Source organism: Armigeres subalbatus, chromosome 3 (assembly GCF_024139115.2).
Source record: "Armigeres subalbatus isolate Guangzhou_Male chromosome 3, GZ_Asu_2, whole genome shotgun sequence".
Lineage (NCBI taxonomy): Eukaryota > Metazoa > Arthropoda > Insecta > Diptera > Culicidae > Armigeres > Armigeres subalbatus.
Window position 1 is genome coordinate 33,981,998 of NC_085141.1, and position 22,235 is coordinate 34,004,232.

Below are 22,235 nucleotides of genomic sequence, written 5' to 3' on the forward strand. Positions count from 1 at the left end.
CCTGGGGTTGACCAACTACCAGGAGAGCTATTTAAACACGGTGGTGAGGCACTGGCTAGAGCGCTGCACTGGGTCATTACCAAGATTTGGGAGGAGGAAGTGTTGCCGCAGGAGTGGATGGAAGGTGTCGTGTGTCCCATCTACAAAAAGGCGATAAGCTGGATTGTAGCAACTACCGCGCAATCACATTGCTGAACGCCGCCTACAAGGTACTCTCCCAAATTTTATGCCGTCGACTAGCACCAATTGCACGAGAGTTCGTGGGGCAGTACCAGGCGGGTTTTATGGGCGAACGCTCCACCACGGACCAGGTGTTCGCCATTCGCCAAGTACTGCAGAAATGCCGCGAATACAACGTGCCCACACATCATCTATTCATCGACTTCAAAGCCGCATATGATACAATCGATCGGGACCAGCTATGGCAGCTAATGCACGAACACGGATTTCCGGATAAACTGACACGGTTGATCAAAGCGACGATGGATCGGGTGATGTGCGTAGTTCGAGTTTCAGGGACATTCTCGAGTCGCTTCGAAACCCGCAGAGGGTTACGGCAGGCAAGGTGATGGTTTTTCGTGTCTGCTATTCAACATCGCTTTGGAAGGGGTAATACGAAGAGCAGGGATTAACACGAGTAGTACAATTTTCAATAAGTCCGTCTAGCTATTTGGCTTCGCCGATGATATAGATAGTATGGCACGTAACTTTGAGAAGATGGAGAAAGCCTACATCAGACTGAAGGAAGCCTACATCGAAGACAAAGTACATGATAGGAAGAGGTTCAAGAGAAGACAATGTGAGCCACCCACCGCGAGTTTGCATCGGTGGTGACGAAATCGAGGTGGTAGAAGAATTCGTGTACTTGGGCTCACTGGTGACTGCCGATAATGATACCAGCAGAGAAATTCGGAGACGCATAGTGGCTGGAAATCGTACATACTTTGGACTCCGCAAGACGCTCCGATCGAATAGAGTTCGCCGCCGTACCAAACTGACAATCTACAAAACGCTCATTAGACCGGTAGTCCTCTACGGACACGAGACCTGGACGATGCTCGTGGAGGACCAACGCGCACTTGGAGTTTTCGAAAGGAAAGTGCTGCGTACCATCTATGGTGGGGTGCAGATGACGGACGGTACGTGGAGGAGGCGAATGAACCACGAGTTGCATCAGCTGTTGGGAGAACCATCCATCGTTCACACCGCGAAAATCGGACGACTGCGGTGGGCCGGGCACGTAGCCAGAATGTCGGACAGTAACCCGGTGAAAATGGTTCTCGACAACGATCCGACGGGCACAAGAAGGCGAGGTGCGCAGCGGGCAAGGTGGATCGATCAGGTGGAAGATGACTTGCGGACCCTTCGTAGACTGCGTGGTTGGCGACGTGTAGCCATGGACCGAGCCGAATGGAGAAGACTCTTATATACCGCACAGGCCACTTCGGCCTTAGTCTGAATAAATGAAATGAATGTTTCTGCACAATTTTTCATTAGCGATTGATGCAAAACATAGACTTCGGTCTGAGTACCCCACTCATATATTTTTCATACACTCGTGACAAGTAGTATTCACTAGAAAAGAATATAGATATTGTTTTCTACGTTTTCATTTAAATTTCACTACATTTCTTTTTAGTAGGCATATGACATGTGAGTAATTTTTATTAGACACAAGTAAGGTCGTCATAAATGTAGATTTTTAAAGCCTACCTGATTTTTATAGTGGAAATTAAGTGACAATTATTTTGAGTGTGTGAATTGAATTTGGGTTTTTATTGGATTTGGACTGAATTGGGGCTAGATTATGATTGGATTTGGATTGGAATTGAATTGGATCTGAATCGGAATTAGATTAGATTTGAATTAGGTTTGGATTGTATTATTGGATTTGAATTGGATTTGGATTTAATTTGATTTGGACATGGATTAGATTTGAATTAGATATGGATTGAATAATTGAACTGAATAAGGGGTCTCCTGTAGCCTTGCGAGCAAAGGCGTAGGATTACCAATCCGGGGATGTTGAGTTCGTTTTTCGGTCCGGTCTAGGATGTTTTCGGGTTGAAACTTTCTCGACACCCTGGGAATAGTATATCCATTGTACGGCAATTGTACACAAGATACATACTCATGCAATGGCGGGCATAGAAAAGCTTTCAGTTTTTTTTGAGATTTTTCTTTGTTAAAAACCTGGCTTTGCATATGCACAGCACATGTTTCGAAATGGACAAATTGATATGAAATTCGCGAAAAAGAATCCACGTGTCTTGGAGGGACTCGAACCCTCAACCTCCTACTCTCTGGATAGGCGTGATGACTCCTACACAACAAGACTAATAATACTTAAAGGTCACGTTTGCCGAAAAGCCATCAGAATCTGAGTACCGAGTACTTTACTGTTGTACATATATCTACAGTCAAGCGAGCCTTGTTTATTAATCGAGAGGATTACACTCTATGCCCCCAACAACGGGCTGGGCGGATTTGTATAGAATGTGAATCAATCACACTCTGCTGTGCCAAAGGTTTGCTTGGCTACCCAAGTAAAATTTCACGTTTTATTCCACTCTTGGACTCAAAATAAAACTCATTGTTATACGACAACCAGCTGACGACCACTATAAGAGTAAGATACACTGACAAAAAACTCCGCATTATATTCATAAGTTTACACATGGATTTTTGCAATGGGGGTAGCGAAATGGATTCCATATTTTCGACACATATATTCCATGCGCCCGCATGCATTACATGAGTGTTCACACACACTATCCTTATGGGTCATAGTAGCCATGTGTGAATTTGTATGCAATTAAATATGTGTCGACGCATGATATGCATATTTTTTAAATACATGGATTTTTGCCATAAAGTATGTGTCGATTTTCCTGAGTGTATGACCAAGTGGCCCTCTCTAGATGACCACTATAAGCCTCTTATAAGCGTATTTGGAAACCTCTTTTATACCACCCACAAAAAAGGGAATTTGGCTACGGCAGCTGTCAAAAATGTTGGTTTGAAAAAAGGGAAACAAAATTACGAAGAAATACATAATAACAAAATGGACTGATGATGAAAATTATGATGACGGTGTCAACACAGTAATATTTATTCAAGTTAATTCGTCAATATTCTATCATTAAAATAAGTTGCGCTTTCGATTTTATGGTGAAAGCTAGGTAAAGAATAAGACTCTGTACCACGTGCCGGCAAAATAATGTAGTTCAGCGCAATAAATTGAAATCAATCAAAATATCAACATCGCAAATCTCCACTTAATCTGTAGATTTTTCAAACTGATATATTTCCAATTCTAATCATTTACCAGGAGAAGTGTTCAACGCGACGAAAATATTATTTAATTATGGATTTCAGCGATAAATTTGACTGATTTGAAAATGCTTCTTCTTTTCCAATATGGCCATCATGAAGTCCGATCAGGAAAATATTGCTCTTATCTTACACTGTTATAAACTCATTGCAATGCAAATATTCTTATTCGGGTTATTCATTTGACCACATACGATCAAAAATTGTGGTTTTGATCGAGCTTTACAAATATGACTTATTGCGCTCTTCATCACAACCGTAGATCAGCTCATAAAATCAATTGGAATTTGACGTTTGAGGCTTTTTCAGCAGTTTTATGGGAGGTTTATTGATGGTAATAAGAGTGCCAATAAAACTGAACAACTAGCCATTGCTAGTTGGTGATTGCTGTCATAAATCCGTTTTAAGAATTAAATAAAGCATGGAAATTGTTACTTGGGTAAAGCATTTGATGACTGTGATTGCTCTACGCATGCGGTCGCGTGCACTCAGATGACGAATGACGGTGGAAGACAGACACTTGATTACAATTCATGGCATATTATTCAGCAACTCGGCCGTACGAAAATCATGTTTTGTTAAATATCTAAGCATCCGAAAGATATTCAATTTGCAAAAAAGAGCTAACCGTGTGGGTGGTACTCGGATTCTGATGGCTTTTTCACAAACGTGACCTTTAAGCGGTCTTGTTGTGAAGGGGTTATCAAGCCTATCTAGAGAGTAGGAGGTTGAGGGTTCGAGTCCCTCCAAGACACGTGGATACTTTTTCTCAAATTTCATATCAATTTGTTCATTTCGAAACATGTGCTGTGCATATGCACAACCAAGATATTTAACAAAAAAAATGATTTTCGTACGGCTGAGCTGCCGAATAATATGCAATTAATGTAACTGAAAAAATGCTACTAGAATAGTTGAAAACTGGTCAAGTTCCAGTTGAAATGTAGAGCCACTGAAGAAGAAGAAGATGGATTGAATAACAATCGGATTTAGATTCGATTTGAATTACATTTTAATTAGATTTGGAAAAGCTTAGGATTAGGATTCTATTTTGGTGGAATTACGTTTTGATTTGGATTGTATTTGAATTAGATTTTGATTGGATTTGAATTGGATTTTAATTTGATTCGGATCAGATTTCGATCTGATTTGGATTGAATTTGTCTTGGCTTCATTTTGAATGAATTTGGATTGGACTTCGATTGCATTTGAATTTTGATCGGTCTTCGATTGGATTTTAATTTTGGATTCGATTGAATTTAAATTTGAATTTGGATTGGATTAGAATTAGACTCACTTTGAATTCCCAACAAACATTAGAATATAATAAAGCGTTTATTTCGTTGAAAATTTGCTTCTTCAGCTAAAAATCAAGTTTATTCATCTTGAATTGTTTGTTGGGTTGGATTGATTTGGATTCGGATTTAATTTTGTTTGAAAATGAAAACAAAATTTGGATTGGATCACGATTGGGTTTGAATTTTATTTTAATAGAATTAAATTTGGATTGAATTTTGGTTGGATTACGATGAGATTTGGATTGGATACAGAATAAATTATTATTGAATTGGGATTCAGTTAGAATTAGACTCAATATGAATTGGACTTGGATCTGAATGGATTTGGATTGGATTTCGGTAGAGATTCGATTGGATGAAGACTGGATTTGGATTGTATTGGGTTTGAATTTGGATTGGATTGTGCTTTGATTACAATTAGATTTGGATTAGATTAGGATTGGATGTGGATGAATTCGGATGGAATTGGGATTGGATTAGAAGTCAACTTAATTGGAATTTGGTTTGGATCGGAATGGATTTGATTTGAATAGGATGTCGATCGATTTGGAATTCGGATAACAATTATTTGCTTTGGATTGATGTGAGATTTAATTTGGATTATATTTGGATGGATGGATTGAATTGGATGGAATTGGATTAGAAGTCGACTCAATTTGAATTTAATTAGGATCGGAATGGGTTTTTGGTTTAGATTTCGATCGGTTTGGAATTTGGATTACATTTGTTACAGATTTGGATTGAATTTAAGTTAGCTTCGGATTTGATGTGGAATGGATTTGGATTTGGATTAGGTTTGAGTTTGGATTAGATTTTGGTTGGATTAGAATTAGACTCAATTTTATTTGGATTAAATTATTTCGATTGGATTTGGATGAGATTTCGATCGGTTTTGAATGAATTTGTATTAAATACATCCATTGGATTGGATTTCGATTGATTTTGGTTTGAAGTGGATTAGATTTGGAATGGATTTGGATTGGATTTGGCTTTATTTTGAATTGAATTTGAATCCGATTTGGATATAATTGGTTTTGAATTTGGATTGATTTTGGATTTGATTTTGGTTAGATTACGATTGGATTTGGATTAGATGTGGATGAAATTGGATTGAATTGAGATTGGATCAGAAGTAGAAGTTGATTTGGATTTGGATCAGAATGGATTTGATTTCAATCGGTTTGGAATTTGGATTACATTTGAATTGTATTAATTTTGGATTGAAGTGGATTAGATTTGGATTGTTTTTGTATTACATTTGAAATGGATTTGGATGTTTTTGAATTAGATTTGATTTGTTTTTGAATCTGGATTAGATTTTGGTTGTATTGAATTTGTATTGGATTCAATTTAAATTTGGATTTATTTTGGATTGAATTTAGATCAGAATTGGATTGCATATGGATAGAATTTACTCCAAAGTCGATTTGCATTGAAATAAAATTTGATTCGCATTGAATTTGAATCGGTTTTGTATTGAATTTCGATTGGATTGGACTTAGATTTTGAATGGATTTAAAAAGCATTTGAATTGGATTTGATTGGATGTGGAATGAATTTGGATCAGATTTCGATCGGATTTGGATTGGATTCATATTGGATTTAATTTGAATTTTGATTAGATATGGATTTTTTTTTTTTAATTGAATTTGGATTCGATTTAAATTGAATTAGATTACGATTGGATTTGGATTAGATGTGGATGAAATTGGATTGAATTGAGATTGGATCAGAAGTAGAAGTTGATTTGGATTTGGATCAGAATGGATTTGATTTCAATCGGTTTGGAATTTGGATTACATTTGAATTGTATTAATTTTGGATTGAAGTGGATTAGATTTGGATTGTTTTTGTATTACATTTGAAATGGATTTGGATGTTTTGAATTAGATTTGATTTGTTTTGAATCTGGATTAGATTTTGGTTGTATTGAATTTGTATTGGATTCAATTTAAATTTGGATTTATTTTGGATTGAATTTAGATCAGAATTGGATTGCATATGGATAGAATTTACTCCAAAGTCGATTTGCATTGAAATAAAATTTGATTCGCATTGAATTTGAATCGGTTTTGTATTGAATTTCGATTGGATTGGACTTAGATTTTGAATGGATTTAAAAAGCATTTGAATTGGATTTGATTGGATGTGGAATGAATTTGGATCAGATTTCGATCGGATTTGGATTGGATTCATATTGGATTTAATTTGAATTTTGATTAGATATGGATTTTTTTTTTTTAATTGAATTTGGATTCGATTTAAATTGAATTGGGTTTGAATTTGGATTAGACTTGGATTAGATTTCGATCGGTTTTGAAAGAATTTGTATTGGATTTAGATTTTGAATCGATCGGTTTGGATTGAATGTGGATTGTATTTGGATTATATTTGGATTAGATTTGAATTGGATTTGTATTTGGATTGCATTTGGATCGGAATGGATTTGATGTGGATTAGATTTCGATCGGTTTGGGTTAAATTTGTATTGGATTTAGTTTGAATTTGGATTGATGTTGGATTAGATTTGGATTGAATGTGGATGAATTTGGATTACATTGGGATTGGATTAGAATTATACTCAATTTGAACTTGATTTGGATTGGATTTAGTTTGGATTGGATTTGATTTTGATTAGATTTCGATCGGTTTGGATTGATTTTGGATTGGAAATTACAGAAATAGAATGTGATTTGGATTGGATTTGAATCCGAATGGATTTGATTTCGATCGGTTTGTAATTTGGATTACATTTGGATTGATTTTCTAATGGAGTGGTCGGAATGGAATTGAATTGAATTAGATTTCAATCGGTTTGGATTGAATTTGGATTAGATGTGGAATCGATTTTAATTGTATTTGGTTTAGATTTGAATTGGATTTTGATTTGAATTTGTATAAGATATTGGTTGGAATATGATTTGGAGTAGATTTGGATTGGATGTGGATGAATTTGGATTGAATTATTTATTAATTTATTTCATCTTTGGTTCAAAACCACACAGACTACATTATCTTAATCATATTTTTGAAGACAAGCTTACTAACATAATATTCAAACATATACATCGTTAAACAATCTACAACATCTGTCAAGTGGTTTGTTGTAACCGTAAGCAGTGCGGTGCGCCGGTGTCCAAAGCAATTGGGGATTGCGTAATCGGCGGCTAGGTGCGTGGAAGTTGATTTCCCGGAGCACGCTACTGCAGTCAATGTTATCACGGATCATGTCAAAAATAAAAAGTCGTTGTAAATATGTTCGGCGTTTGGAGAGTGTTTGCAAGCCAATGAGCGTACATCTGTGTTCATACGGTGACAGGTTATCGGGATTGGTCCATGGCAGCTGTCGTAATGCGAATCTGACGAAACGTTTCTGGATGCTTTCTAAATATGCGTGGTACGCATGGTAAGGAGCCCATATTTGAACTCCGTACTCAAGAAAGCTTCGGACCAATGAGCAGTATAATGTTTTCAAAGCATAAACATCATCAAATTGTGCAGAGTTGCGGCGCAGGAAGCCAAGCATAGTGTTGGCTTTGGAAATTGTCTTTGAGATGTGCTCGTTGAACCGAAGCTTACTGTCCAAGGTAAGGCCAAGATCCTTTATGGAGTTAACTCTCATAAGCGGTAACTGATGGTCCATCGAATAGTCAAATCTGATTGGTGAGCGAACACGGGAAAAAGTAATGATTCTGCATTTGGTGGCTTTGGCTTGCATTCCGTTTATCTGACACCACGAGGATAAGCGCACAATGTCGGCTTGAAGTGCACAGCAATCCAAGGCTGACTTCACTTCTCGGTAAATTTTCAGGTCATCCGCAAAAAGCAGCTTGCACGAGTGTAGCTGATCTCAAACGTCGTTGATAAATAGCGCAAAAATTAAAGGTCCTAGGTGACTCCCTTGTGGAACGCAAGACGGAATCTCGAATTCATCGGAAGTGGCGTCACGAACCTTGACGAAGGCTCTTCTTGCAGTCAAGTACGAATGAATCCAGTTGACGATCCACGACGGTAGACCAAGACGGTTCAGTTTAAAAAAAAATAGCAAGATCATGCGGAACTTTATCAAATGCTTTCGAAAAGTCAATATACACAGCATCTATTTGTTGCCGCTTCTCGATGCATCCAATAACACTATATGTGAAGCTCATCAAATTAGAGATCGTCGAACGTTTTTGCATGAATCCATGCTGGAATTCTGATATAACGGATTTAACGGCTGGATAAAGCTTGTCATGCAACAGTCTTTCGAGTACTTTGGCCAAACAGTTCAGGATCGAAATGGGTCGATAATTTCCCACGCTATGTATGTTGCCAGATTTGAAGATCGGTGTAATTGATGCGTGCTTCCAGGCATCAGGGAACACGCCATCCGCGAGTGATCGGTTGAAAATTGTCAGGGCTGGGACAGCCAGCGAGGCTGCACAGTTTTTATGAACGACGGTGGAATCTGATCTGGACCAGGTCCCTACGAAGCGTCAACTGCATTAAGAGCGTTAAAAACCGTGTCAAAACTGAGGTTTAGCTGCGGTAGATGGATGTTGAAGCTTCGTAACTCATCTAAATATTGTTGTGGCGGTGAATGGTAATCTGACTCAAACACACTGTGAAAGAACTCAGCAAAGAGATTTGCAGAAGTGTTGTCGGCGGAAGAAGACGTTATTCGGAATACCAGGTAACCTTTTGCGAGTATTCACAAAAGACCAGTACGATGAAGGGTTCTCTTTGAAGTTCCGTTGCATTTGTTCAATGTACTCACGGAAACGTACTTCATGCACGCTGTTATACTCAGCTTCCGCAAGTTGAACAGCAGAATCAGAATCACTGACGAAAACTAAATCGAGAAGCTTACCACTCGCATTAACCAAATCATTGATTTGCTGCAATCCTGTGGCTAGTAAAGACTCAACTACTGCAAGTTCTTGTTCCGACGAGGCGTTGAGAGGCAGAAACCCATGTACTTCATCATCGAATTCCCAGGCCAAATTAGGAAGGTTGTAATCGCCCATGACTATCATGGTATCACGAGGGTCAGCTAACTCGAGGAGACGCATAAGGGATTCACCGTGCTTAGCGTAAATATCGGCGGGACTGCGCGGTCTAATATAGATGCAACACAGACAGATGGACTCATGTGGTAGCATAACTTTCACAATAACTTGCTCAAGATCATCGCTGCCTTCAAGAAATACGGCTTTCGAATTCAGCTGGGCTCTCACTGCGATTAGGACACCTCCCCCACGCTGAAATACACTGGTGCGAGTGTTTCTATCGCATTGGTAGATGGTGTAGTTGCTTGACAGTTCGGAGTTCGAGATGTCGGAATAGAGCCATGTTTCTGTGAATACGATGACATCAAAATCACAGGACAGCAGTGAATTGAGTAGAGTGCTTGTTTTTGTCCTCAATCCACGGACGTTTTAGTAGTAGACGGTGAGCGGAGAACAAGTGGTAGCGGAATGAGGAAAAATAGATACGACAGTAGGAGAGACTTCACGAACGAAGGTAGCTTCTAAATGCTGATAACAGGGCCAGTATCCACGTTCTGGGCTGGTTTCCAATAAGTCTGAGTGCGGGTATTGTCGTCAATGAACTCGCGGAATTAGATCCCCTGTGGACATGACAGAGGATTCATAGCTTTCGATTTCGATGCTAGACTGACTCCTACCTTGAAAGAGATGAATGACAGTGTCGAGACTTGTTTGCCTCTCGGTATCAGAGATTTAACAGTAGCTTCGTCCACATTCAAGCAATCCTTGGCAAGTTTCTCGACATCGGCTTTCGATACATCAGGTGAAATTTTCGAAAGATAGATCCAGAACTTGTCAGTTGATCGTGCTACAGAGGCTGATGATACGTTGACGTTTGACGGTCCGGCACCGCGAAGAATTTTGGCCGGTTGATCAAATGTCGCAGCTTCGTCATCACGGCTTCTTTTCGGCGTATTATTTTTTCCGAACCTGAACCGTGGAACAGGAGATTGTACCGCAGGCGAAAGCTTGTTGAAACCTCCTTTGATATCTTGCCTGATCTCAGCTATGAGGCTGTCCTTCATCTCACTCATTATTTCATCGACGATTTTTTGATACGTATCCTTCAGTTCGACCGTGGCAGCATTCAGCATTCATTCAATCGAGCATTACTCATTATGTCGCGACATCCATTGGATTTAATTTGAATTTAGATTTGGTTTGGTATGATTGGAAAAATTTAGATTTGGTTAGAAATGGATTTGGATCGATTTTGAATTGAATTTAGATTGGATTTCGATTAGGTTTGATTTGGATATGGATTCGATTTGGAGTGGATGTGAGTTGAATTTGTTAAGAAAATTATTTTAAGCTTTTTAGTGGAATGTCTTCACTTGTCATAAGACGAGTTGGTACAATCCCATTTAATTCCATCATTTACGTATCTGTCAAGGTACAATTAAGTGGTGGAATTAAATGGGATTGTACAAACTCGTCTTATGACAAGTGAATTGAATTTGATTCGAATTTGAATTGGTTTTTGATTGGATAGGGATTGGATTTTTTTTGGATTCCATTTGCATTGAATTAAGATTGGGTTTGGATTGAATTTGGATTGGATTTCGAATAGATGTAGACTGGATTTGGATTGTATTTGGATTTGACTTGAATTAACTATTGAGATTATGTTTGATGATGCATGTAATTATGCTCCCACTTCATACGAGTTTCCCACTTACCCGATAGATCAGTTCGTACTGCTCCCGCGTCCTGACGGCACTGGCACGTCCCCGCCGAACGTAATACACAACCAGCGGAATGTCCACCGTTCGTGGAGGAATCTCGACCGCTCGCAGCGCTACGTCGCATGCAACTATCGTCCCCGTTCGTCCAGTTCCCGGTGAACAATGGACCGTGATGGGTCTGTTTGCAGTGCACAATAGAACAGATTTTCGTTATCTCATGTAGTGCTGTACTGCCGTTATACGCATAACTGTCCCATGTATATAGGGAATCCCAGCAAACATGGGACAAATATGCGTATGACGGCAGTGTAGGAATCCGCAGTTACAACTTACCCCTGGGTTCGCTGCAGCGATTTGTGTTTGTCCATGGTTCCTCCATTGCTTATCAAGCTCGGAGGAGGAACACCGTCCGAATTGGCCTTACCTATCGTGTTGTTATTGTTATTGGAACTATCTACATTGTTGCTACCTATCGCTACACTATTCGATTCGGTGGTTTCGATCGACGTGGGCTCTTCCGCAATACTGGTTATACCACCGCTGATGCCATTGCTGGTGATTACAGTGCCGTTCGCGGTGGTGCTGTTGCTTTGATTGTTGTTGTTGGGTGCCTCAGCCAGCTCACCCGGAGCCAACCGTGAGTAGCTACGGGCTTCCAGGAGCATAGCAATGATCGAGGACTCGTCGATGGGCACTCCAGTGTCGGGCCACTGATACCAGAAGTGCATGATCTCACGCCACGTGTTTGTCTGCGTGTTGCGCAGATGCACTGTTGAGATGGTGTACTTCTCTTTGTTCTCGCGGTTCTTGAGTGTTAGCTGTTAGAGATTGAGATACATTTCATAGATAATTGTTTGTCATGTTAACAAATTATTACAATCACCTGGAAATCACCGAACGTTCGGTTGTTGTCCAAAACGACCGATGGCGGTAAATATTCGGCACACTTTTCGACACCGTTCTCGCTCAGGTCGGTGGCCATGATGATCACCTTGGAATTCTGTTCCCAGATCATGCGCCAGAAATCGTTGATCGTGTTCTCCATGGGTGCTTGGCAGGCTATGTAGTAGTTGGTGTTATCCTTCGGACCCTAAAACATGATCGAATGCGGAAATACGAACTAAGTTGCAACGAAAACTTATAAACGTGCTCACCTTGACAAAGTTTGCGTTGATGTATTCAGTCTTTTCATCATCGTTGAGTCGTTTCAAATGAACTCTTGTCTCCGGGAGCGGCACAACGTTCGCATATCTGAAAGTGATATTGAACAATCGATATTGGTGAGAATGTTTCAAGGTACGATCGCTCTTACCGATTTTTCTCTTCACATCCCTCGGGAACCTCATCAGCCCTTGCCGTCACGTTCGGAATCTCCTTAAACTCGTCGTAGATGGCCGTTTTGTTCTGTATGATGTTTGCCAGCTCTGCCACCGTCAGCGGATTCGTCTTCAGCCCTGGATCCTCGAAAGCCGAGTTTCCGTAAGACCGCTTTGACATCCGCATCGTGTTGCCCTTGCGACGGACGCTGTTGTACACCGAAACGTTGTCCAGACTGTAGGCATCCAGCCCGACCGGGCGGCATCGTTGCCCATAGGAGACCTGTGCCTGTCGCTTGCGGAAGATCAACTGCAATTGCGGATAGTACAACTGATCAACGAAAGATTGCTCTGCTCGGTCCCAGGGGCGAGAGCGGACCAAACCGGCTATTTACACTATGTGCACGCATTCATACAAAGTCATAGAGAATATATAAAGGGGTAGAGAAGTTCGAGGAAAAGAAACTCTGGACAGGGTTGTCTTCCTGATTGGCGGATAGAGTCGGCATTGGAGATCGATAATGAGCAATTCCGTGTTCTTGATGTTTTCCTGGGATAAGAACTATTCGCTTCCAATTTATTCATTTTTCAGGTTTATTTTTTACCGAAATGTTCATTTTAAAGGAAAAAATTTAGTTCAAATGTGAAACGAAAGAACAAAATACTGAATTGTTCGTTAATTTATCTCCACTATGCCTTCACCACCCGGATATGTACTTCTAAATTATGTCACAGTCGTTAGTGCTACTTTTGAATTATTTTGGTCTTACGACTCCTTACACCGCAAACATGGATCAAAGAGAGATTTAAAAGAAATATCATTCATACTTTCTGTATAGAATAGTCGTTAGTTGTCCTTTTAGTTAGTTTCGTCACTCGGCGATTTGTTAAGTCCCATAACGTCCTGTACAAGCAACAACAATAGCAACCGTGCCGCACTCCCGTACTCCGTATACTCACAAACGCCGCAACCAACAGTAGCACAACGATCACGCTGACCAGACTGGCCACGACGGCAATGACCACGCCGCCATTGCCTTCCTCTGCTTCCTGCTCCGGAGGGGACTGTGAGGCCAGTGAAGAGTCTCGGTCCAGTGGAGCTCGGGACGACGAGCCGGTGGCACTGCTGTTCAGATCGACGTAGTCTTCCTCGGTGACTGATTCCTCTTCGGACAGTTCGGCGGTGGTTGTCATCAGGCGCTCGATCGACTGACGAGTGCTGGTAGCTGGATCCGATTCCGACGAGACAGATGATTCCGTTGACGGAAATGGTGGAGGCGTTGTCTCCGAAACGGTGTCGTAGACATTTTTGTCATCCACGAGAACTGGATGGTTGGGGATGGTAGGTTCCTCGGCGGATTCTGTGGAGAAGTCTACCTTGTCGGTGGTTGCAATAGATGGGCGGTATGAGATTGGCTGCAAAGTGGACTGCTGTGTTAGGAAAGGGTCGTTGTGAATAGACAGTGTGGTAGGTGCTGAGGTGGTTGTGGTTCTAGTCCTGGACGATAATTCTTCATTGGTTTGGTTGATAGCGTTAGCGTCAACTTCGGATGAAATCTGTTCATCTGAACTTCTGGGCAAGGAATTGATTTGTGTATCATTTTCTTCACTCGTCGGTGGGCTCAAGCTGCTAGTGGAAGTGGATGTAGTCGTAGTTGTCACCAGTGGGGTAGTTTCTTCGAAGAATTTGACCGAATTGGTAGTGATCGGTTCTTGAGTTGTGGTGATTATGAACGGTCGTCGAGTCGGGCGCATTGATTCGAATGTCGTAGGTAGGATTGCCTCCGTTGTAAGCTCAGTCTTTTTCATAATTGGAGATGCGGGTGAGTAAGTAGTTACTGGCATGTCGTCTACGGTGGTGCTAGATTCATATTTTCCCGTAGTGGTAGTTCTTTCAGGGAGAGCAAAGCTCTCGTTCTCGTCGACATTTTCGCTGACCTCGTAACCACGAGTTGGGCGTATGGTGGTCACAGTATGATCATTTTTGCTCATGAAAGGGGTAGTTGTTTCCTGAATAAAGTTGGTCAGTTCTGGTCGTTTTGTCGTCTGTGTAGGGACTTTGCTGCGATCTTCAAATTTGAAATCCTCCAAATCATCATCTTCTGCCTCAGTAGTTGAGGTTGGCCTCACTACCAACTTGGCATTAGGCATTATAGTGGTAGTTTCTCTAGAGGGTTCGGGAATCAATTCCGTCACAACAGAAGTAATTCTGTTTTCCTCACTAAGAGCGTCAATGCTTGGTGGAGTTTTATTGGCATACTTTCGACGGTCCTTTATTTCATTCTTTAACTCAATTTCAGGCTCTGGAACTGTTGGTTTGACAAACGAACTGTTTGCAAAATCAGCATCCTGCATAATCATTGCCCAGTCCATTAGCTGTTTCAAAGTATTATTTGCTACAGTGTTTTCATTTTCATCCCTAATGACATCCACACTCTCCGCACTAATCTGCCCGGCTTTGCTGGATGCCCGATCAACGATTCTCATTCCCGCCAATGCCCAAGCTGCACCGTTGATGTTGTTGTCCTCAGTGGCCCCAAACTGATCCAAAAACTTACCCTTTTTACCCTTCCCCGTTGAACCGGTTTGATTCTGAACACGAACCTCATTAGACACCAACTCGTAATCATTGTGCTCGACCTCTAACTTTTCCGCAAATACGGTTCTATTGCTTTCGATCGTATGGTTACGTTCGGCCAACGCTGCAGGCACAACAACGAGCTCGTTTGATTCGGTTGCTGATTCTGCGCCTTCTTCACTGCTCGAGAATGAATCTGGCAAAGTTGTCGCCTCATATGAGTCCGGCGATTCCGTCGTTGCCGCAGACTTGGCATCAAAGAATTGCTCCCTCTCGATACGTGTCTCGTCTAATGATATACCGCCTTGCGAGAAGTTCGACGGCGACGTGTATCTGGAAATGAGAGAAATTTATGTCGTTTGAGTTTATGTTTGTAATATATCAATGTGTAGGTTACATTTGTGAAATAATTTAAAACTACAGTCGAGGGAACAACCGACCATCACAACTCGAGACTGTCGGTAGACAACCTATGCCACAAGAATAAAATACATCGTCACATACTGCGGTAACTGTTTCGCTTTTGATCATGAGACCAGAACTGCGTCAACTGCGGTACAAATCATCACGGCAATAATCGCACGTGCCCCGAGCGAACTGAGTTTACCAAATTTAAAACTCAAGCACGCACATGGAATCAGTCTGGGCGACAGCATGAGTCGCCTCCTCCGATGACGGAAAAGCATTTCCCAGTCCTTCGCTATGATGATGTGCCAAATCTTCCACCGCTTCATCCTAACAATCATCAAGCTCCTCAGAAGATCTTTGTTCAACAACGTTCGTAGAAGCTACCGCAGCTCCTTCGGCATAAGAAAACCTTGGTCCTAGTGCATTAAGCAACAAATCGCCCAACGATTCTCTCTATATCGACAACCACTGGTGGTGCTGAACTGGGGTACCATGGGGCACGAGACCAACCAGATTGAATATTTTACCAGAAACCTAAGCATTCTTGCAGGAACTTCGGCCATAGACCATTATTTCATCATTTTGAAACTTGATAAGCATGCATCTTACTTTCTTACAAACATCAGAGAACAGATGCATGATTCGATCGAAAGATCATTCATGATTAACTTCGTATGGGTCCCATCCCATTGTCTAATGAATGGCAACTCGCTAAAAAAGGTGGGCACATGAAGGTGATGTTTATGATAGATAAATTTCGAACAGCGAGTTTTTCCCATTAGCCCGTCGGAGAACTCTTCAAAATTGACAAATGAATTGGTCACACAATAAACTTGATCGGATCGGACTATGGGATCATAAGTTATGACCAAAATACATGGTTGTATGACATTCGCCAGAAAGTCATTTGCCAGAAGGCTTTTTGCCAGAATCAATTTGTCAGAATGGACCATTCCCCAGAAAGTCGTTTGCCAGAATGCATCATTCCCCAGAAAGCCATTCGCCAGAATGTACCATTCCCCAGAATGCACCATTCCCCAGAATTGGTCGTCACTAATTTGCCATGCGCGCGTTTGCCCAGTATGCGCAATAATTCTTAACGCCATGAATAGGCATATGAACCGCGTTAAAAGAGAGGGTCATTTGGAATAAGGGACATTTTTTATAATTTTGCTTTATTGTTGTTGTATAGTTGTTTTCTACTGAGGAATAAAACACCGAACCGATCGATAATAGAATTGAAAATAACGAATCTGTACATAAGACGTATGGCGGATGTGATCCTTTCTTTCAAATAGGTGTTTGCCCGGATTAAGGCAATGGTGGGTGTGATCCCTTCTTCCAAAATAGGTGCTTACCCGGACTAAAGTAATGGTAGATGTGAATCCTTCTTTAAAAATAAGCATTTGTCCAAATCAACGCAATGGTTGATGTAATTCCTTCTTTAAAAGTAGGCACTTGCCCGGATTATGGCAATGGTGGATGTGATCCCTTCTTTAAAAGCAGACGCTTGCCGGGATTAAGGCAACGGTGGATGTGAACCCTTCTTTGAAAATAGGTGATTGCCAAAATTAAAACAATGGTGGATATGATCCCTTCTTCAAAAGAAGGCGCTTGTCCGAATTAAGGCAATGGTTAATGTGATACCTTCTTTGAAATTAGGTGCTTGCCCCGATTAAGGCAATGGTTGATGTGAACCCTTCTTTAAAAATAGGTGTTTGCCAGGATTAAGGCAATGGTCGATATGATCCCTTCTTCAAAAGAAGGCGCTTTTCCGGATAAGGGTAATTGTGCATGTAATTCATTCTTTAAAAGAAGGCCCTTGCTAGGATTAAGGCAATGGTGGATGTGGTCCCTTGTATAATAGTAGGCGTTTGCCTCAAATGAAGCAATGGTGAATGTGATTCCTTCTTTAAAAGTAGGCGCTTGTCCGGATCAAAGCAAAAGTGGATGTGCTTCCTTCTTTGAAAATAGGCGTTTGTCAGAAATGAAGCAATGGTGGATATGATCCATTTCTTAAAAAAGGTGCTTGCTCCAATTAAGGCAAGGATAGATGTTATCCCTTAGCCTAGTGATAAGATGCTCGGTTATAAAGCAAGACCATGCTGAGGGTGACTGGGTTCGATTCCCGATGCCGGTCTAGGCAATTTTCGGTTTGGAAGTTGTCTCGACTTCCCTGGGCATAAAAGTATCATAGTGTTAGCCTCTTGTGAAGCGAACTTGCGAACGATGTGTTGTTCAAGCTCAAATGTTAATAATCACCGTTCCACGATGTGTTAAGCGTTCTATGCCGAAGGCGCGGCACTGGTCTTTCGGTTTTTCTAGTTCAAACACTCAACTACGGTTAGAATAAAACTTTATTATTTATGTATCACTTGTTTGTACAATTAGGGGAACTGTACCGGTTTTGACCATGTTCCTAATTTGGCCAATTTTGTGAATAACTCCAAAAATAAACCAATTCGCAAGAGTTTTATTAGTTCAACAAGAGATATATCCCTCACCTTTCAACGCTGCTTCCAACTGATCGATTATTTTGGAAAAATATGTATTTTTTAGGGTTGGCAATTTTGGCACTAAGTTGGCCAAAACCGGTACACTTCCCCTATAAACTTCTTTTACATTTCAGCACTTATTTATTACAATTATTACAATTAACACTTTCGTATAATCATAAACTCGAATATTTTCCTTTTAACAAACTTTTGCACTATTTCCCGTGACAATGTCTTTCCCAGAGATACTAACACTTTTTCTTTATCGATACTTATTCTGAGACTCTAACACCGATTTTCGATTTTACCGCGACGGACTATTTAGGGACACTAAGGGACAACCCTGATTCAATTGGAGTGTTCGGTAGGCCGGCTAGGGAAACCTAGAAAGCGCCGAATTCCAATAGAGGTGCTGCTGAATATTTGGGACTGACCCCGAGCTTGGAAAAGCGCACGGTATTTATAGTTAATCCGAGTTCTGAATTTCACAATGATTTCATGAATTGCATCAGACTGGACTTTGGACCCCACGAAAGGTCCGAGAATAACGTAACCATTTGGATCAGCTGATCGCAAGTAAATGGGTCAGCTGAGTCTGTCTCAAAGTTTTACGCTTTCTTCTATGTTTGGTTTAAAGATTCCTACGATATATCCCGTGATTTGATATGAGGAGTGATGGCCGTTCTCAAGGCCGTTCACTCAAGGATCTCAAGGCCGTTCACTTGATATACGAATGCAAAAATGGTAACTTGACTTAGAAACTTCACGGTTAATAACTGTGGAAGTACTAAATGAACACTAAGCAGTGAGGCGGCTATGTCCCAGTGGGGATGTAATGCCAATGAAGAAGAAGATGTTATCCCTTCTTTAAACGTAGGTGGTTGCCCGTGTCCGTGTTTGAATATGTCAATTGTGGATATGATTCCTTCTTTAGAAATATACATTTTGCCTAGACTTGTAGATATAATTTCTTCAATGAAAGCAAATGCAAATTGTAGATATGATTTAATTTTGAAATGAAGTCTGCGTGTGGAATGAGACGAAGAAATATGATATACATTCGTAAACATTTTGTTTGGTAACAGACAAATATGATTTTTTTTGATAAATAGTATCCATCTTTCTGAAAATTGTCTAATATGTTGAATAATCCCTTTTATGAAAATTATACCGCAAATCCCTTCATCACAAAATAATGCCAAATCCACCAAATAATGCAAAATTACCTTCTTTATATATATATTTTTCTATTCTTTAGCCATCAATAATAATTGGAATTTCCAGTTTTACTATTTCTGGGGAATGGTACATTCTGGCAAATTACATTCTGGCAAATTACATTCTGGCAAATGGTCTATTCTGGGGAAAGGCTTTCTGGCATATGGTCCATTCTGGCAAATGGGTTTCTGGCAAAAATCGTTCTGGCAAATTGATTCTGGCAAATGGTTTTCTGGCAAATGTCATACAATCAAATACATTTTTACGCCAAAAACACTTTAAAAAAAACTCGCACCTTTTTCAGGCACTGATCCGCAACCAATTTGCTCACAACAAGTTGCATTCGACGCAGAAACAATGGTTGAAAATGGGCCTTGGGCCCTATGGGCTTGGAAGTTATGGCCAAAATATTTTTTTTAAAACCAAAAACGCGTAAAGAAGCTAAGCCCATTTTTGGGCATTTATTCTTTACCGATTTGCTCACGACAAGTTACAGTCGACTGGAAATCCTGTTATATTATTTTCTATGAAAAATTGGCCGGATTGCACTACCTACAAGCTTGAAATGGTCAAACTTCCATTTTTTTAAAACCGCGTAAAAAAGTTCAGCTCATATTTTGGGCACTTATTATTAATCGATTTGCTCACAACAAGTTGCATTCGGCTGGAAATACGTATCACTAAATAATCCAATCCTCTTGGAAATTGACAATAATAGACTATGGGCTTAGAAGCTATGGCCAAAAACAATTATTTTAAACCAAAAACACGCAAAAAAAGTCCCGCATTTTGGGCACTTTCACTTTCATTCGACAGGGAATCATACCCCACTGTTTCCTATAGAAAAATGAAGATCAGATTACAGGCTCAGGAATGACAATCAAAATACATTTTTTTTGTATGCAAAATGCGCCTCCAAAATTTACCTATCTTATAGTGAGATTTTTTCCAATTGCGTTTATTTATCTTAAATTTATAATGTAACATTATTGATAACTCTTGTTAAAAATAACAATAGTTCGGATGATAGCATTTTAAAACCATTTGTAGGATTAATTGGACAGACATCAGTGTAAGCGATTCTTAGTCGATTTTTTAGAAACAAATTAGACTTACTTCAGACCAGTACTGTAAAAGGTCGTGAGCGTCATAAGACAGAAAGCAAAGCTCCTTTTTCTATCTCAGGCGACCAAAAGAAAGAATCGTGGATTTTTTTTATCAATTTCGCATGAATGGCAGTCATGAAAGTATGTTGCGCTTTATTTTAAAATAGAAATCTCTAAATTATTTTAATGGATATATGCAAAGAATAGTAACTAGTCGATAAATTTATCATATTCCTTTACTTCACCAAGCTGAAAGTGGTAATAAACCCAAAAAAAAAACACAGAAATATAATGCCTGAAATGCCCAGGAATGCACTGGCATTGCAAAATCGTGAAGTTTGAAACGTCACAAGGCCTTGTTTCGATTGGGTAGGTAAGTGGCAAGTGAATTTATATTTTACAATCATTAAATTGCTGAGATAAGGATTTTTTCCCGTGCGTAAAAATCTATTACCCCAACGGAATCCGCAATATCTCCGGAACCATGTTACGGACCATCTCTGGATTCCGGGAACAACAACTATATGAATTTCTGGATCAATCGGTGGATATTTGATCAAATTAGTGTAGATTGAAGGAAAAAAAAGTTACTGAAAAAAAAGGTCGGTACACCACCACCCACCACGAGTTTCTATCGGTGGTGATGAAATCGAGGTGGTTGAAGAATTCGTGAACTTGGGCTCACTGGTGACCGCCGATACCGATACCAGCAAAAAAATTCGGAGACGCATAGTGGCTGGAAATTGTACGTACTTTGGACTCCGCAAGACGCTCCGATCGAATCGAGTTCGCCGCCGTACCAAACTGACTATCTACAAAACGCTTATAAGACCGGTAGTTCTCTACGGACACGAGACCTGGACGATGCTCGTGGAGGACCAACGCGCACTGGGAGTTTTCGAAAGGAAAGTGTTGCGTACCATCTATGGTGGGGTGCAGATGGCGGACGGTACGTGGAGGAGGCGAATGAACCACGAGTTGCATCAGCTGTTGGGAGAACCATCCATCGTCCACACCGCGAAAATCGGAAGACTGCGGTGGGCCGGGCACGTCGCCAGAATGTCGGACAGTAATCCGGTGAAAATGGTTCTCGACAACGATCCGATGGGAACAAGAAGGCACAGCGGGCAAGGTGGATCGATCAGGTGGAGGACGATTTGCGGGCCCTCCGAAGACTGCGTGGTTGGCGAAGCCATGGACCGAGCTGAATGGAGAAGACTTTTATGTGCAGCACAGGCCACTCCGGCCTTAGTCTGTTGATAAATAAATAGGTACAGTAAAGTTCTCAAAATAGTATTAAATGTATTCTGAATACTTTGAAAGTACTATGGATTTTGTTCAGATTTTGAAACAATAAGTAATTTAAATTTTACACTATTTTCGGCTTCTAATGTATCAAAAAATGAACGGCTTCTGTTTCATTATTTTTTCACAATGTAACTTGAAAAAATATTGTTTTAAATATTTTGCAATGTAAGTGCCTTAGGATCATTAAATAAATAAATATGTACAAGATACGGTGATGACCCGATATGCAACATGTTCAAATTTTGACTGCCCATGGAATAAATTTTGAAAGTCTATAGAGGAAGAATTATTCCTATTTTTTGTGGAAATCCATACTTGTGCCATATACAATTTTTCAGCGCTAAGCTATTAATTGCTTTTTATTTGTGCTGCTTTGGCCTCCCAAATGAACTTTTCTGGATACAATTTATAATGAACGAGAAAGACTTCTCTGAAAAATATCTTCTACCCCAAAAAAAAA

General features: G+C 40.4%; 1 protein-coding gene across 3 annotated transcripts in view; it reads right to left on the reverse strand.

Annotated features, from left to right (window-relative positions):
- Positions 1–22,235, reverse strand: part of LOC134225378 (mucin-2-like) — a 212,384-nt gene that overhangs the window by 4,760 nt on the left and 185,389 nt on the right. For 2 of the 3 annotated variants that reach the window (XM_062705396.1, XM_062705397.1), the window contains exons 3-8: positions 13,623–15,573; positions 12,659–12,993; positions 12,501–12,597; positions 12,230–12,436; positions 11,680–12,164; positions 11,341–11,524 (exon numbers count right to left, since the gene is read on the reverse strand). In XM_062705396.1, the coding sequence (XP_062561380.1) occupies positions 11,341–11,524; positions 11,680–12,164; positions 12,230–12,436; positions 12,501–12,597; positions 12,659–12,993; positions 13,623–15,573 (3,259 nt within the window). The remainder of the gene's footprint in view (positions 1–11,340; positions 11,525–11,679; positions 12,165–12,229; positions 12,437–12,500; positions 12,598–12,658; positions 12,994–13,622; positions 15,574–22,235) is intronic. The other variant, XM_062705398.1, reaches the window with a different exon arrangement.